Genomic DNA, 13393 nt, shown 5'->3' with positions numbered 1-13393 from the left:
TTGACTTATCCCCTCCCCACAAAAGTGGCTGCCCTTGTGGAAAAATTTGAAACCATCATTATTATTATCATTATTATTATTATTTTTATTATTATTATTATTTTTATTATTATTATTATTATTATTTTTATTATTATTATAGGTCCGGAGAAGAAGGACATTATGCTGAGCTTGAAAAATGTTGTGAAGAAAAACTCCGAGAAATGCATCCAAACAGGTATTTAAGATTATTATTTTATTGTGACTGATCTGTTTTCACCTTTCTGTCCTCATCTTCCACCTCCTCCTCCCTCCACCTCCCCCCCCTCCTGTGCATAAAGTTTGGTTTGTTTGCTGTAATGTCTGTTCTCAACCATATTTTTTATATATGGACCCCTTTGATTACTATTTTATTCTAGTGGATCCCCATGGCTAATCTGTATTTAAAAAACTAGTTTCATAGATACTCCTTTCAAAATCCCCATTTTGCTTCTCAAATATTAATTTGTGGAGTTTGCACTATGCAAAACATTAGAGAAAGAAACTGGGTTATATCGTTTAATAAGTACATCTGAAGTAAAAAATTTTTCATGGACCCTTAAAATGCTACCTTGGATCTCCAGTTTACTATTTTACTTGCATGGACTGCCAAAAGGTAACTATAGCATGAGAAAATAGACAAAAATGACAAACAGACATAGGCGCATGAATGGCTGTGTGGTAAGTAGCTTGCTTACCAACCACATGGTTCCAGGTTCAGTCCCACTGCGTGGCACCTTGGGCATGTGTCTTCTACTATAGCCTCAGGCCGACCAAAGCTTTGTGAGTGTATTTGGCTGACGGAAACTGAAAGAAGCCTGTCGTATATATGTGTGTGTGTGTGTATATATATATATATATATCATCATCATCATCATCATTTAACGTCCGCTTTCCATGCTAGCATTGGTTGGACGGTTCAACTGGGGTCTGGGAAGTCCGAAGGCTGCACCAGGCCAGTCAGATCTGGCAGTGATTCTACAGCTGGATGCCCTTCCTAACGCCAACCACTCCGTGAGTGTAGTGGGTGCTTTTTATGTGCCACCGACACAGGTGCCAGGTGTGTGTTTGTGTGTCTGTGTTTGTCCCCTCCGAACATCGCTTGAGAACCGATGCTGGTGTGTTTGGCAAAAGAGACCGATAGAATAAGTACTGGGCTTACAAAGAATAAGTCCTGGGGTCGATTTCCTTGACTAAAGGCGGTGCTCCAGCATGGCCGCAGCATGGCGAACCAGACTCCAGTCTGATTTGGCAGAGTTTCTACAGCTGAATGCCCTTCTTAACGCCAACCACTCCGAGAGTGTAGTGGGTGCTTTTACGTGCCACCGGCACGAGGGCCAGTTTGGTGGTACTGGCAACAGCCATGCCCAAATAGTACTTTTTATGTCACCTGCACAGGAGCCAGTCCAGCAGCACTGGCGACGACCTCGCTCGAATGTTTCATGTGCCACCAGCACAAGTGCTAGTAAGGTGACGTGGTAACGATCACGCTTGAATGGTGTGCTTCACGTTCGAATGGTCTGCTATTATTATTGATCTTTGCTATATGTCTGTCTTTTTCTCTTCTTGTTTTCTTTAATTTCTTTTTCATTTTTCTAATTCCAAATACAGTCGTGCTCTAAGGAGAGAAGAACCCTTGAAAAAAATTACTGATCTAAGTCAAGAAGAAAACATAGCCTTACAAGCTGAGCTGGAGGTGAGAATAATTTTTGATGATGTTGTTAAATTTTGTACAGCATGATAAGTTTGTGTGTATTGTGAAAGTGAGTTGAGTTCTGAGATTCTGAGCAGTGTATGTTTTGGTTCTACTTAAAAATGAAAAGAAGTGAGTGGGGAAAGCTGTAAATAAAGTTCAGGTATATTAGAAAAAATGTAGAAAGGAGATAGCCAAGTTTAAGGTAGACGTTTGGTAATGAAGGATTTAGGGGTGAGCTAAACTACCCTTCTCTTTACTATTGTAATAGTTTCAGTCATTTTGACTGTGGCCATGCTGGAGCACCGCCTTTAGTTGAGCAAATCGACCCTAGTACTTATTCTATCGGTCCCTTTTGCCGAACCACTAAGTTACGGGGATGTAAATACACCAGCATCGGTTGTCAAGCGATGTTGGGGGGACAAACACAGACACACAAACACACACACACATATACACACACACCCACACACACATATATATACATATATATACGACAGGCTTCTTTCAGTTTCCGCCTACCAAATCCACTCACAAGGCTTTGGTCGGCCCGAGGCTATAGTAGAACACACATGCCCAAGGTGCCACACAGTGGGACTGAACCCAGAACCATGTGGTTCGTAAGCAAGCTACTTACCACACAGCCACGCCTTCGTCTGATATAAATGAAATGAATTCATTTTATGTCTTGAATCATGAAATTGATTTATTGATTTCATAAGAACTTTCACACATTAGGCAATAACTTTAAAGGAATGTTTTTTTATTTTTTTTGGTAAAAAATCTTTTCTTTTGATGTTCGTTTGTAACAAATGGAAACATACGTCTATAGTGTCACTACTATTACGTCTTTCTTTAGAATTGGTCCAGCAACATGTGTAAGCTGGACGGATCTTTGAAGAAAAAAAATTCTAAAAAGGCTGTAGATGATATACCCCCCATCAGAAATGCAGAAGGAAAGAAAGGGAAGCCCGAAAAAGAAAAGGTAACCATCCAACCATCCTCAACAAAGAAACCTTTGTACTTTCATTGTAATTCCATAATCTCATACTCCACTGGGGTATCATCCCAGTTGAGTCTATAATTTGAGTGTTGGTTTTTGTCTAGGATTGCGTTGTTGCTCATATAACCCTTCAGATTCATGCTGTGCGTAAAATGTTTTAATGATTAATTAATATATATTTTATGCATAAAGTATATTGGTGCATAAAATATATATTGTGGATGTTATATGTATATGTGTACAATATATATTGTGCTTATGTTATATGTGGATACAAATGCATTTATATTTTCCATGTATGTGCATATATTGCATGCATATTTGGACAATTTGACTTAGGACTGGCGAACCAGGCTTCAATCTTGATCTGGCAGAGTTTCTACAGTTGGATGCCCTTCCTAACGCCAACCACTCCGCGAGTGTAGTGGGTGCTTTTACATGCCACCGGCACAAGGGCCAGTTCGGCGGTACTGGTAACAGTCACGCTCAAATGGTGTTTTTTACGTGCTACCTGCACAGGAGCCAGTCCAGCGGCACTGGCAACGATCTCGCTCAAATGTTGTTTTTCACGTGCCACCTGTAGAAGAGCCAGTAAGGCGACGCTGGTAACGATCATGCTCGAATAGTGCCCTTTTATGTGCCACTGACACGGAAGCCAGTTAGTTGCTCTGGCAACGATCACACTCGGATGTTGCTCTTAGCGCTCCGCTAGCATGGATGCCAGTCATCAAATTTGATTTCAATTTCACTTGCCTCAACAGGTCTTTGTGAGCAGAGTTTATGTTCTTAAATTTCTCTCACATTAAAATTTTTTAATATTTAGGTATTTGATGATGATGATGACCATGGACGTCGTTGAACAACTAATCCCTACAAGTTGGGATTTACTCAATGAGTTGTACTATTCATCCTTTTGATCGCTGAATGTGAAGTGTGGCTTGTGAGGTTTCAGTTTGGGTGATTTTTTTGAGTCACCATCTCACTCACCCTTGTATGCCATTTATAGCTGAATGGAATGAAGCTACAGTGAGACGAAGTGTTTTGCTTACCGCGTCACCTTACTAGCACTTGTGCTGGTGGCTTGTGAAACATTCGAGCGAAGTCGTCGCCAGTGCCGCTGGACTGGCTCCTGTGCAGGTGGCACGTAAAAAGCACCATTTGGGCGTGGCCATTGCCAGTACCACCAAACTGGCTCTCGTGCTGGTGGCACATAAAAAGCATCCACTACACTCTCAGAGTGGTTGGCTTTAGGAAGGGCATCCAGCCGTAGAAACTCTGCCAGATCAAGACTGGAGCCTGGTGCAGCCATCTGGTTCGCCTGTCCTCAGTCAAACCGTCCAACCCATGCTAGCATGGAAAGCAGACGTTAAATGATGATGATGATACAATGTGCAGCACATCTGGAAATTGAACCCACAATCTTGCAGTTGTCAGTGCAACACCCTAACCACTACTCCAAATACCTTCAATCCAGATAATTGTGTGTGTGTGTGTGTGTGTGTGCATCTAAGGGGCTGGCCAATCAGGTTGTTTCTAATCACCTGGTCACTATGACAGTATAATGGATCCTTTTAAGTAGAGCTGAGCATACTATCTCAACATTAATGAAAATGGAATCCAGCAAGATGCTCCAAATAACAGTTTCTGCTGCTTGTTCTTGAATCATTAACATTTGAAATATTTTGTTTTATATTTGCAGAAAAAAGGTTCATCAAAAAAGGCTTCTCCAAAACCTCGTGATATCAAAGAATGGGACAAGTAAGTGTATCATGTTCTCACTGTTTCATTTATTGAGAAAGTTCACCACAAGTCATTAGAATCTTACTGGTGCAGAAAGGAAAAGAAGAACAGTGGTAGCAGGGAATTGCATCAGGGAAGCTAGGAGGCATATTACTCAAAGCTTTTGACGAAATAGAAGGGGAATATAGCATCACAGGAGGTTTCTACGGAACAACCTGTTGAGGGCTACCGACCAGGTTTGTGGATGGTGCAAAGTCCCCTCTCGGCCCAAGGTAATGTCGTGGTGGAACAATGTAGTCGACAGGGCCATTAGGGAAAAGAAACAGGCATGGAAGGACTGGAAGAACGGTGGTAGCTGGGAATTGCATCAGATTGCCAGAAGGGAAGCTAGGAGACAGGTTTACTTAGCTGGAAGGGAAGCAGATAAGAAAAAAAATTGTCAATGTTCTGCATTACAAGGACCAAAGACTCGAAGTGTTTTGTGTTGCAAGACAGTGTGTGAGAGAGAATCGTGATGTTGTAGGAGAGAAATGTGTATGCATGGATGATGGCTCATTTGCATTTAATGAGACTGCAAAAAGAGAGACTTGGAGATGCCACTACGAAAGGTTGCTAAATGAAGAGAAGGAATGGAAGAAAGAGTCTGCCGAATGTCGACTCAACAGAGGGACCAGCTATCCGAATTGACAGTACCTTGGTAGATAAAGCAATTAAGACTATGAAGGCAGGGAAAAGCCTCTGGCCCATCAGGAATTACTGTAGAGATGCTTAAAATATCTGGTGGTGTCGGCTATAGTCTAGTCACCCGTATAGTCAATCAGGTGATACACGAAGAAGTCATACCCAATGACTGGTGTAGCAGCACTATAGTTAACTGCTATAAAGGTAAAGGTGATGCATTAGATACGAATAATTACAGAGGTATCAAGTTGTTGGATCAGGTAATGAAAGTCGCAGAGAGGGTCATAGTCCAACTAATTAGGGAGACAGTCAGTTTAGATGAGATGCAGTTTGGGTTGCAGAAGAAATATTGGATCTTTTCGGTTTGAATGGCAGTTTTTTCTTGCGGTGTCATATGAAATTGTCACCCATAATTATGACCCTAGTATCGATCTATTGCATTTCAATCTATTTTAGGGTTAATGTTAGGGGTGGGAGGAAATGTAAATAAACCCAATCTGTTTCTTAAACGAGAGACATATTTATACGGCACAGAATGTTTTTTTTTTTACCTCAGTAGACATCAGTGATTGGTTGAAATTGCAGAAATTGAAGGAAAAAAACAACAAATATCTTACAAACTATCAAATTTTCTCAATAAAGTTAAGAGAAAAATATGTTTTATAAACACATTCTACCAGCATACGAAGTTTCAAATTTTTTAGTTACCTAGAAATTATGTTAAAAACTGCCGTTCAAACCGCAAAGATCCGAAATATCTAGCCAAAGATAAACCTCTTTACCTGGCTTTCGCTGACATGGAGAAAGCTATTGACAGCGTCCCCCGATCCCTTATCCGGTGGTCAATGCAGAAACTAGGGATAGATGAGGGGTTAGTGAGAGCTGTACAAGCCATGTATAGGGATACTGTCAGTAAGATGAGGGTTGGCAATGAGTATAGTGAAGAATTCTGGGCAGGGATCCACCAAGGATCAGTCCTCAGCCCCCTCTTATTCATCATAATCCTCCAAGCAATAACAGAGGAATTCAAGCCAGGATGCCCCTGGGAGCTTCTCTATGCTGATGACCTTGCTCTAATAGCTGAGTCACTATCAAAACTAGAGGAGAAGTTCCAGGTGTGGTAGCAAGGTCTAGAATCGAAGGGCCTTAGAGTCAATCTAGCAAAAACCAAAGTCTTAATAGTAGAATGATACATTAAGGATCTTTTTTTTATGAGTAATACCAAGTTACTTGAATCCATATATTGTGACTTACGTATGTCAATATGTGTGTGTGTGTTTGTTTCTGTCCCCTTGCTTTGGCATTGCAAAATAGTTGTGAACAAGTGTCTCTCTCATGCAAGCGGTGTCCATTTACAAACTTCTGAAAAAACATATTTTGACCATGGGGAAAGTATTATATTTCTTAAAAACAAGTGAGGGTTAGTGACAGGAAAGGCATCAAGACATAGAAAATCTACCTCAACAAATTCCATCTGACCCATACAAGTATTAAAAAGTGTTTTTTAAAATGATGATGTTGGTGGTGACCATGAAGGTGGTTTCCCTTCGATTTTCTTCGGGTGTTGTTTTCCTACTCCATGTTATCCTACTACACCTCACAACACAGTCAAGTTTACCTACTACATCTCACAACAGAACTATGTATTTCTATCACGTCTCACATCACAGCTATATTTTCCTATCATGTCTCAACACAGCCATGTCTTCTTACCACACCTCACAACACAGCCATGTTTTCCTACTATACCTCACAGCACAACCACTTCCTCTTACTACACTTCACAACACAGCCATGTCTAACTAATACATTTGAGAGCACAGCTATGTTTTCCTACCGCAGCTCAAAGTACAGCCATATCCTCCAACATGGCCATGTGTTCCTGTTACACAACACAACATAACTGCATCTTGCTACATATCACACAATCTAGCCATGACTTTCTGCTACACAACACAGCCATATTTGTTTGCTGTTCAACTCAGCCATGTGTTCTAATTGAAACACAATGCAACCTTTTTTCCTTACTACACTATACAGCCATATCTTTCTACCTCACAACACCGCCATGTCTACCTACCTTATGACGCAACCCTGTCTTCCTGCCACACAAGACTGCGATGGTTTTCTACCGTACCATACAACACAGGCATGTCTTCCCTACTTCACAACACCACCATGTCTTCCTACCTCACAACACCACCATGTCTTCCTACCTCACAACACCACCATGTCTTCCTACCTCACAACACCACCATGTCTTCCTACCTCACAACACCACCATGTCTTCCTACCTCACAACACCACCAATTCTTCCTACCACACAAAACAACTCTGTCTTTCTGCTACACAACACAGCAGTGGTTTGCTGTACTACCACACAACACGGCCATGTCTTCCAACTACACCACCCAACCCAGATATTTCTTCCTATGTAAAGTTTGGAAAACGAAAAGCTTTCAAACACTTTCTGCCTGTCTGCTAAACAACAGTGTTGCTCTCGTTATATTTTATCACTTGTATTTCTATTTAGGTTCGATGTTGAAGGAGAACTAAAAAGGATAGATGAGGATGTTCAAGAAAAGCCAGCTACTAAGAAAGTTAACAGTGAAATTTCTAAACTATCTGAAAATGTGGACATAGGCAATGGTTTGTAGAATCTTTTTTTTCTGTCCTAGTTTTTCTTGGCAAAATGGAGATGTAAAGATGCAAATCGGAATTTAGATGAAGCCGTTATTGTCAAAAGCATGAAAGTTCAAGTATTATAGGTGGAAGAAAGGAGATATATTCGCAGTGTACTGTTGATATGCTTCTGCCTTATATCTTTTACTTGTTTCAGTCACTAGACTGCTGCCATGCTGGAGCACTGCTTTGAAGAATTTTCGAAGTCGAAATCAAGCTCGGTGACTGGCATCCGTTGCTAGTGGAGCGCTAAGAGTATCATACGAGTGAGATCGTTGCCAGATCAACAAGCTGGCCTTCATGCCGATGGCACGTTTAAGCACACCATTCGAGCATGATCATTACCGCGTCACCTTACTAGCACTTGTGCTGGTGGCACGTGAAACATTCGAGCGAGGTCGTCACCAGTGCCGCTGGACTGACTCCTGTGCAGGTGGCACGTAAAAAGCACCATTTGGGCGTGACCATTGCCAGTACCACCAAACTAGCAAAAGCACCCACTACACTCTCGGAGTGGTTGGCATTAGGAAGGGCATCCAGCTGTAAACAAGCCATACCAAAACAGATACCAATAGTTTGGTGTAGTTTTCTGCCTGGTCGCCTCCTGTTAAACCGTCCAACCCATGTCAGCATGGAAGGCAGACGTTAAACAATGATGATGATGATGATGATGAATGTAAATTAACAATCATTGCATCTGACAGAATAACTTGAATGCTAAAAGGTTAACGAGGCTACCGAGGAAAAGGAAGAAATTAATTTGATCAATATAAATCGAAGCAATTATGCATGCTCTGTGTTTTCTTGCTCTGCAGTATTTACCACAATCAAGCTTCGTTAATTTCATTGCTTTCATAATTTTCTTCCCTGTTTAGAAATGTAATATTCTGACATTTAAATATGCGATGTGTAACATTTTATGAAACAGTAATGGAGTTTATCTTTGGGATGCGTGCTTTGTGTTTGACTGACTCATGCGTTGGAGAAATATATACACTGGTTTTGTTGTTTGTGTTGTTTGGTCAAAGGTCAGCCTTGATTTAGCGGAATGGTAATCAAAGGCATTTTGGCATTTACTATCCAGTCTTTTATTCAAGCATTGTGCATCTAGATTTACTTTCTCCAGCATGCGCTTTCATCAACATCATCATCATCATCATCATCGTTTAATGTCCGCTTTCCATGCTAGCATGGGTTGGACGATTTGACTGAGGTCTGGCGAACCAGATGGCTGCACCAGGCTCCAATCTTGATCTGGCAGAGTTTCTACGGCTGGATGCCCTTCCTAACGCCAACCACTCCGAGAGTGCAGTGGGTGCTTTTACGTGCCACCGACACGCTGTCTTTAGAATGATAGGGTGTATTTTGAAGGAGATTCGGTTGCTATTTCTAACAGGTTGAACCAACCCATCATTGGGTCATGTAACAATTGTAGCAGTATATCACCATCATCGTCATTATTATCAGCACCATCACCACCACCACCACTGTCGTTGTTATCATCATCATAACATCTATTGGGTTGTCCGGAAAGTTCGTGCTGATTTACAGTAGCTTACCTTTCGACTTATTTTAGAACATGGTTGAGTCCATAAAATAGGATTTGGCTACACCTCCATTTAGAGCACAGTTTAAGCTATCTTTTTGTGGAAGAAGGTTTATGTTCTTATAACCTGTGTTAATTCTGTAACCCTTTAAAATGGAAGAAAAGAAAGTTCATTTTCAGCACTTGATGCTCTGGGTACCAGACAAAAATTGCTGCAGCTTGGCTGGAATGGGTTACTCCACCTTCCATATTCACCAGATATTGCTCCTTCGGATTTCCACTTATTCAGGTCTCTGCAGAATAGTCTTAATGGTAAAAATTACAATTCCTTGGATGACTTAAAAAAGATACCTTGATGAATTCTTTGCCATGAAACCACCTCAATTCTGGGAAGAGGGTATTTTCTGCATGGAAAACGGACGTTAAACGACGATGACGACCAGGCTGTGTGTTGTGTTCTTGAGCAATTCACTTTAATTTTCACGTTACTCCAGTTCACTCAGCTGTAGAAATGATTTGTGACGTCACTGGTGCCAAGATGTATCGGTCTTTGCCTTTCCCTTGGATAACATCAGTGGCGTGGAGAGAGGAGGCTGGTGTGCTTGGACGACTGCTGGTCTTCCATAAACAACCTTTCCTGGACTTGTGTCTTGAAGGGGAACTTTGTAGGTGCAATCCCATGGTCATTCATGGCCGGAGGTGTCTTTACCCTTTACCGTGTGATGGACTGGCATCCAAGGGTGAAATGGTGACTCAAGAAAATCACCTGAAAGGAGGTCTTGCAACTCACATTTTGTATTCTGCGAATAAAAGAGTGAATAACACAATCTATTCTGTAAACCTTGACTGTATGAGATTCATCATCATCATCATCATTTAACGTCCGCTTTCCATGCTAACATGGGTTGGACAGTTCGACTGGGGTCTGGGAAGCCAGGAGGCTGCACCAGGCCCAGTCTGATCTGGCAATGTTTCTACAGCTGGATGCCCTTCCTAACGCCAACCACTCCATGAGTGTAGTGGGTGCTTTTTACGTGCCAGGCGAGGCTGGCAACGGCCACTATCGGTTGGTGCTTTTTACTTGCCACTGGCACGGAGGCCAGTCGAGGCAGGACTGGCAACGACCACGTTTGGATGGTTCTTTTACGTGCCACCGGCACTGGTATCACAACTACAATTTCCATTGACTTTTGATCGATTTCGATTTCACTTCCCTCAACAGGTCTTCGCAAGCAGAGTTTTGTATCTCAAGAAGGAACGGCATGCATAAGTGGACTGGTTATGTCAAAGATCAATCAATCAGTGACTAAATTGATTAGAATAAATTGTGGTTATCTGTCATTATTCTGTCAGTCATTATCAGTTCAATTGATTAAAGTGTTTTTCAACCAATAGAAAATATCAGTACTTCCTTCATAACTAATTACATTAGTTCCTTGGTTTTTATTTACTGATAAGTAAAACAAATGAAATTATTTTTTTTCTCTCTGTGTTTTTCTTCGTTTTCTTTCTCTGTGAAATTCAATATTTTGAGTGCGTCGTAGCCTTTTCTTTTCTGTACCTTCTTCATAATGTGCTTTTCCTGTCTAAAACATGGGCGGGAAAAAGTAACGTCAGTGATATTTATACGATCTCACTTTGTCTTTATATTACACCATTGTTGTTTGTTTTTATTGTGACTTCTTTCTATCGTCTCATTTCCTTGTGGTCCTTCTCTGTTACAAACCATCCTCTCATAAACTCACTGTTGTTATTTCAAACCTCCTCTATCATTCTGTCTGTTTTTGTTCCCAATTCCATTGCCACCATCTTGGTCTTCTTTTCAGCTGCTTCCTCCACCTACCCTTATGTAATGCTGGGGTGGCCATATATTTTCTTTATAACATGACAACCGTACCTGTTTCTTTATCATACTTTAACCTATCAATGCCTAGTATATATTTCTTTAGTACCCACAAGGGGCTAAACATAGAAGGGACAAACAAGGACAGACAGACAGATTAAGTCGATTATATCGACCCCAGTGCGCAACTGGTACTTAATTTATCGACCCCGAAAGGATGAAAGGCAAAGTCGACCTTGGCGGAATCTATCAATGCCTAGTATAAAGCCACCCCCACCTCCACTGCACCTCCACTTTGTTGAGAGGTCTTTAGTTTGTCTTGTGAGTTTTTTGGTGACTTGTGTCTTGCTATAAAGACAATAGTTGTGAAAAAAGCATCAATGTCATTTTTTCATTTTCAATTTTCTGTGGAAATATGTCTGATCATTGGGGGGAAATACCTTACTTGGAAATAGGAGAGTTGGATATAGGAAAGGCATCTGTCCCAGTGTCACAAAAAGAAAAGCACCCAGGTCATGAGCTAGCAGAAACGTTAGCACGCCAGCCAAAATACATAGCGGTATTTTGTCTGCCCTTACGTTCTGAGTTCAAATTCCACCGAGGTGGACTTTGCCTTTCATCTTTTCGAGGTCGATAAATTAAGTACCAGTTACGCAGTGGGATCGATGTAATCGACTTAATATCTATTTGTCTGTCCTTGTTTGTCCTCTCTGTGTTTAGCTCCTTGTGGGTAGTAAAGAAATAGGTATTGAGAATGGTATCCTACAGAAGCAGACATTGGAGCCTGACACTGCTCTCTGGCTCCTGGGACACTTTTAAACTAACCAACTCATTCCAGCAAGGAAAATGGACATGAACTGATGTGATTTTTCTTATTTATTATGTTCCTCCCTCACCTTCATCTATTTCCTTCATTGTCTTTATTTTCTGTTGTATTTTTCTCCAGATTGTCTTGAAGAGACAAAAACTACTCATGCTTTGAGGGAGAAGGACAAAGGCAATGAGGTATGTGTAGTACCCATGTTTGTTGTTGTTGTTGTGTTACCTCTATCTTATCATATCTTGCTTGGGTGGGATGACGTTTGTTATTGTTTCTATACCAGGCTACTTTTGTGGCAGCAGCTGACCGTTCAAAATCAAGTCCGGCAGTGCCGGCTACAGTGATTTGACTGCATCTGCAGTGTGAGCCCTGGAAAACTACCACACCAGCTTTTGTGGTGGTGGTAGTGACCCATGCACAGGAGAAGACATGGGTGAAACAAATCAAGGAATCTTGAAGTTGCAATGCCTCCGACCTCAAGGATGGTAAGGCCAGTGCCAGAGATCTGAAAGCGTGGAATAACATCATTACTAAAGGCTGTCATCCAGTGGCACCCAGTCCAGATGCATGGCACTTTGGGCAAGTGTCTTCTATGGGCCCTGGCCAACCAAAACCTTGTGAATGAATCTGATAAACAAAACCTGAAAGCCTATTGCATATATATACATATATATATGACATGACATGTAAAAGCACCATCCGTTCATGTCCGTTGCCAGCCTGGCCTGGCCCCGTGCCGGTGACACGTAAAAGCACCATCCGTTCATGGCGTTTGCCAGCTCTGTCTGGCATCTGTGCGGGTGGCACGTAAAAAGCACCCACCACACTCACGAAGTGGTTGGCGTTAGGAAGGGCATCCAGCCGTAGAAACACTACCAGATCTGACTGGGCCTGATGAAGCCTTCCAGCTTCACAGACCCCAGTTGAACCGTCCAACCCATGCTAGCATGGAGAACGGATGCTAAATGATGATGATATATATATATATATCACCATGATCATCGTGAGCGACCAGGCTATCAGATGTTGCTACACATCACTAGTCACCATGCGCTTTGCATTGTTTTAGCCTTCAAATGACGCCACCCCGCTGGCTAAGTGAGCAGGCCAACAGAAGAAAGAGTGAGAGAATGTTGTGGCGAAAGAGTACAGCAGGGATCGCCACCACCCCAAGCCGGAGCCTCATGGAGCTTTAGGTGTTTTCGCTCAATAAACACACACAACACCCGGTCTGGGAATCGAAACCGCGTTCCTACGACTGCGAGTCCGCTGCCCTAACCACTGGGCCATTGCACCTCCATATATATATATATATATATATATACACACACACATACACACAGACATGTGCAATGGGCTGTGTGGTA

General features: G+C 41.8%; 1 protein-coding gene across 4 annotated transcripts in view; it reads left to right on the top strand.

Annotated features, from left to right (window-relative positions):
- The window catches only part of LOC115216524 (sperm-associated antigen 1), a 74754-nt gene that overhangs the window by 25451 nt on the left and 35910 nt on the right, over window positions 1–13393 (top strand). For 3 of the 4 annotated variants that reach the window (XM_029785972.2, XM_029785973.2, XM_036506279.1), the window contains exons 3-8: window positions 143–217; window positions 1630–1714; window positions 2571–2696; window positions 4414–4472; window positions 7669–7784; window positions 12153–12211. In XM_029785972.2, the coding sequence (XP_029641832.1) occupies window positions 143–217; window positions 1630–1714; window positions 2571–2696; window positions 4414–4472; window positions 7669–7784; window positions 12153–12211 (520 nt within the window). The remainder of the gene's footprint in view (window positions 1–142; window positions 218–1629; window positions 1715–2570; window positions 2697–4413; window positions 4473–7668; window positions 7785–12152; window positions 12212–13393) is intronic. The other variant, XM_036506280.1, reaches the window with a different exon arrangement.

Source organism: Octopus sinensis, linkage group LG10, assembly GCF_006345805.1.
Source record: "Octopus sinensis linkage group LG10, ASM634580v1, whole genome shotgun sequence".
Taxonomy (NCBI): Eukaryota; Metazoa; Mollusca; class Cephalopoda; order Octopoda; family Octopodidae; genus Octopus; species Octopus sinensis.
Note: the sequence above shows the minus strand (reverse complement) of the source record. Positions and strands in the feature narration are given on the sequence as shown.